At 44.5% G+C, this 4,249-nt stretch overlaps 1 protein-coding gene across 1 annotated transcript in view; it reads right to left on the reverse strand.

Moving 5' to 3' along the window:
* Positions 1 to 1,971, reverse strand: part of LOC109937082 (WW domain-binding protein 2-like) — a 41,062-nt gene extending 39,091 nt beyond the window's left edge. Inside the window, exon 1 of the mRNA XM_048610951.1 lies at positions 1,869 to 1,971. Coding sequence (XP_048466908.1) covers positions 1,869 to 1,906 — 38 coding nt within the window. The 5' untranslated portion in view covers positions 1,907 to 1,971. The remainder of the gene's footprint in view (positions 1 to 1,868) is intronic.
* Between the last annotated feature and the right edge of the window lie 2,278 nt (positions 1,972 to 4,249).

Genomic DNA, 4,249 nt, shown 5'->3' on the forward strand with positions numbered 1-4,249 from the left:
CAGAGTAGCACACAAACACAAGTCAACCCTACAACAACTGCTCACCCGAACCAAACACCCATTACCCACTATGGACAGGACCAATGTCATATACAAGATTCCCTGCAGAGACTGTGACAAACACTACATCAGACAAACAGGAAGGAAATTAACAACAAGGGTACATGAACATCAATTGGCTGCAAAAAGACACTACCAATCCTCACTCATCTCTATCCACATGGATAAGGAGAACCACCAATTCGACTGGGACAAGCAAAGCAGAGACAAACACGGGAGTTCCTAGAAGCCATCAACAAACACATAGAGATCGACCCCACATACACTCCACTGCGAAGGAAAACCTGAAGTGAGATAATTCAGCTCAACAGACTCCAGAGTTTAAATAACAGGTGGGAAAACACAACAGCGCTTCATCGGAGGCTGTACTGACGATGTTACCCAGCAGGGTAATGAAACGTCTGAGGAAAAACAACAAACCAGCTCAGTGAGCCAACCAACCACAAGATTGTTACCCAGGCTGGAATCCAATCCAGGTCCCTAGCGCTGTGAGGCAGCAGTGCCACCCACTGAGTCACCATGCTGCAACAATATGAGTTTGCCCATAATTTCCAGGGTCAACATCTATGCTGGGTGACCCTTTGAGGTTATTGAGTGGCTTGCCAGGCTATTTTAGACGGTATTTAAAAGTCAGCCACATTACGGGGGTCTGGAGTCACAAATAGGTCAGATCAGATAAGGATGGTAGATCTTCTTTAAAAGACATTAATCAACCAGTTGGGTTTTTAAAAATCCACAAGATTTCATGGTCACCATTAGACCAACTGTTTGATTCCAAATTTATAAACTAAATTAAAATCACACCTTCCGGAGCAGAGGGTTGAAACCCCTGTTCTCAGCATAGCAGCCTGGTCTTCTGAATTATTAGCTCAGTAATATAATTACTGCACCATCAACTCCCTCAAAGCGTGTGTGCATTGCATCACTTACATCCATATTTAAATGTTTGTCTTATGCTGGATCTTACTGTCCAATGTATTCTGTGAGTGAGTGAGCAGACTATTGAGTTAATAATTCAGTTTGCTGGTGACATACAACTCAGAAGTGCAGTAAACAGTGGGAAAACTGTTTCAGAGATAGCAGGAACTGCAGATGCTGGAGAATCTGAGATAACAAGGTGTAGAGCTGGATGAACTCAGCAGGCCAAGCAGCATCAGAGGAGCAGGAAAGCTGACGTTTCGGGCCTAGACCCTTCTTCAGAAATGCTGCTTGGCCTGCACAGGAATGGGATAGCGACAGGACTATTATTTTCGGCGATGTTGACGAAGAGATAAACATTAGCCAGGCCACTGGGAAGAAGACCCAGTGTTTTTTGTTGAAGGCGGGCGAACCCAGTATCACTTGACCTTAGTTTTCAGAGGGAAATTGAATAAATATTTGAAGGGAGAAAAGTCACAGGGAGATGGGAAAACGGCAGGACAAGTGGACTCTTTCAACCGCCGGCAAGGATACGATAGGCCGAATGGCCTCCTCCCGGGCCGTGTCGTTTCTGTGTAATTGATAAAATACAATCAGTGTCGATAACAAATAACCGTTAATAGAAACACAGCTATTGTGTGTAACAGACACAAGGAACAAATAAAGTAAAACTCCCAGCCGGAACCTGGTTTGCTGCCCGTTCCTGGGTACCGGGTATCTCCGGGTTCCGGGCTCCCCCCCCCCCCCCAAGCACCCCCCCCCCCGGCTACCGGGCACCCTCCGCCACCGGGCTTTCCCCGGGCATCACACCCCCCGGTTACCGGTCCTTTCCCCTCCCCCAAAAACCCCGGTTGCAGACCCTCTTAGTACTGGTGCTCTCCTCCCGGTACCTCTGGTTACCGGGCTGCCCCGGTTTATTGATCGCCATCTCTCCGCCGGGCTGAGGGACAGAAATGTCTGGTAACGGAGCGACACGGGCACCGCCCCTCTTAAAGGGACAGGCTCCCCCTCAGCCCCGAGCCCCGAGCCCCAGCTTCTTAAAGGGCCACTCACCGGCCCCAGGCTCCACCCCAACACACCTCTCAAACACCTCAACAGGGCAATGGCTTCATACGTGGGACTCAGGAAAGAGCGCACAATCTGATTCAACTGTATAAAAATTTTGATAAGCCTCCCCGGTTCAAAGCTCTTTGATATTACGAAATAATTCCCAATCCAAACATTCAATATCCAATTAAAAGTTCCCAGAGCAAATAGATTAGAAAGCAAATCTCCCTCTTCAGTACTCCATAAAACAGGCCTACCTCAAGCAAGGCACTATTTAAAGGAAAAGTGAAAGCTCCCTGGTCCAACACAGTACAATACTCCCATCTTAAGTACAGCATTTGTTAGTTTCCCCTCCACTGTCACATCCGGGTGTGATTACTCAACCACAGAACCTCTACTCCAAATTCACTAGTGGGACACAACTCCTGACCCTACAACCACCACCTTGGGGGCCTTCTCTAATTCTTACTTTCTACTTGAAAACATGAGCCAAGAGCTGGAAGAATTGGTCTCCAAAGTCATCCCTAGGACCCTTTAACATCAACCCAGGAATAAGGTATATCTTTTGGTCTGCCCAACATTAGTTATGTCTTATTCATTCTCAGGAGGTGGGTATCACTGGCATTATCAGCATTTAATGTCCACCTTCCCCCTACCCTGACAAAATACAATGTGTGCTATTACTAGCTGGTTTACAATGCTACTTCAGAAGCCAGGCGAATCAACCACATTAATGATGACAATGAAGTCACATAAGAATGGCAAGATTTCCTTTCCAAAATTTGGTTTTAGAAGAATCTAACTACCATAATCACTTTTACTGATACAAGCTTTATAATTCCAGTTATTTTTACCTAAATTCCAATTCTTATAATCCTATTCTGGGATTTGACCTCATTCACTGGTTACTAACCTGTATTACCTTGGCACTACCATTTTTTTTATTGACTGGGCAGAATTAATCTCACCCTTTTTCGTTCTTTCCTAGCACAACCCATTTGAAGTGGAGGATAACCAAACATCCCCACAATTTTGCAGCAAGGAAGCCAGAGAATAAGTTGTATTCAGAAAAACATTTACACTTCATTCTAAGCCAGAAGAATATTTTTCCTGTACCTCAAGACAACCTTATAAAATGAGACCAGTTACTACCTTTCCAAATGTTCAAAGACATCACCAGTGAATCAACTGGCTGGGCAAAAGCAAAAGCAAGACAAACTGTGAAGTTCAAATTAAATTCAACTTCCATCTTCTGCAGAGTGAGCTGATCTGACTCAGGGAAGGGATTTACCTTTGGTCCCTAACATTGAGGAGGTTGTAATTCCACTGCACTGGAATAAAGAATTATCAGCATCCAGTCTCAGAGACAACTTGCTAAACAATTAGCACCCTTTTCTATAGTATGAATTAGGGCTGTTTGAAAATTGGCATTCTTGTATTTGTTCTGCAAGATGAGAAGCTTCAGCAATCAGTCAGCAATAGTTCTATTTATTTCATGCCCTTTCTAAGTTCAGGATTTTTGAACACAGCAGGCCAAGCAGCATGATAGGAGCAGGAAGGCTGACTTTTCGGGCCTAGATCCGAAACGTCAGCCTTCCTGCTCCTATGATGATGCTTGGCCTGCTGTGTTCATCCAGCTCTACACATTGTTATCTCAGATTCTCCAGCATTGGCGGTTCCTACTATCTCAGGATTTTTGAAAGCACTTTTGGATGTGTCACAGATGATGTTGGAAAGGTTCAGCCATTTTGTGCACATGCTCCCATGAACAGTAATCAGATAATGACCAGATAATCTGCTCTTATATTACTGATCTTAGATGATACTAACAAAACACAATTCTTCACCTTGAAAGGATTTCTCAGAGTACAAGGCACAAATGCAGAAGTCTAAACATTATTTTAACTGAAACTGGACTAGGAAACTGTTGATATTAATTAACAACAGACAGAAGGAGAGATAACTCAACTAGGATGCCCACTTAACTCTCCAGAGCTCACTGGGATATATCAGGTGATCAGCTGTGGCACCCTGGCACAGAATACCTTGTTGACTCTCATCTAGACTACAGACATAGCCAGTTGGATGACATAATGGAGAACATACAATCCCTACAGATCTGTGCTATTGCGTGGGTCAGCACATTCAAGAGAGAAGTACTTCATTTAGCTTGAAGAGAGAGGTTACTAGCTGTACAGTACCCAGTAACAAAGGGAGCACTCAC

The sequence above is a fragment of the Rhincodon typus genome, chromosome 23, assembly GCF_021869965.1.
Source record: "Rhincodon typus isolate 14 chromosome 23, sRhiTyp1.1, whole genome shotgun sequence".
Lineage (NCBI taxonomy): Eukaryota > Metazoa > Chordata > Chondrichthyes > Orectolobiformes > Rhincodontidae > Rhincodon > Rhincodon typus.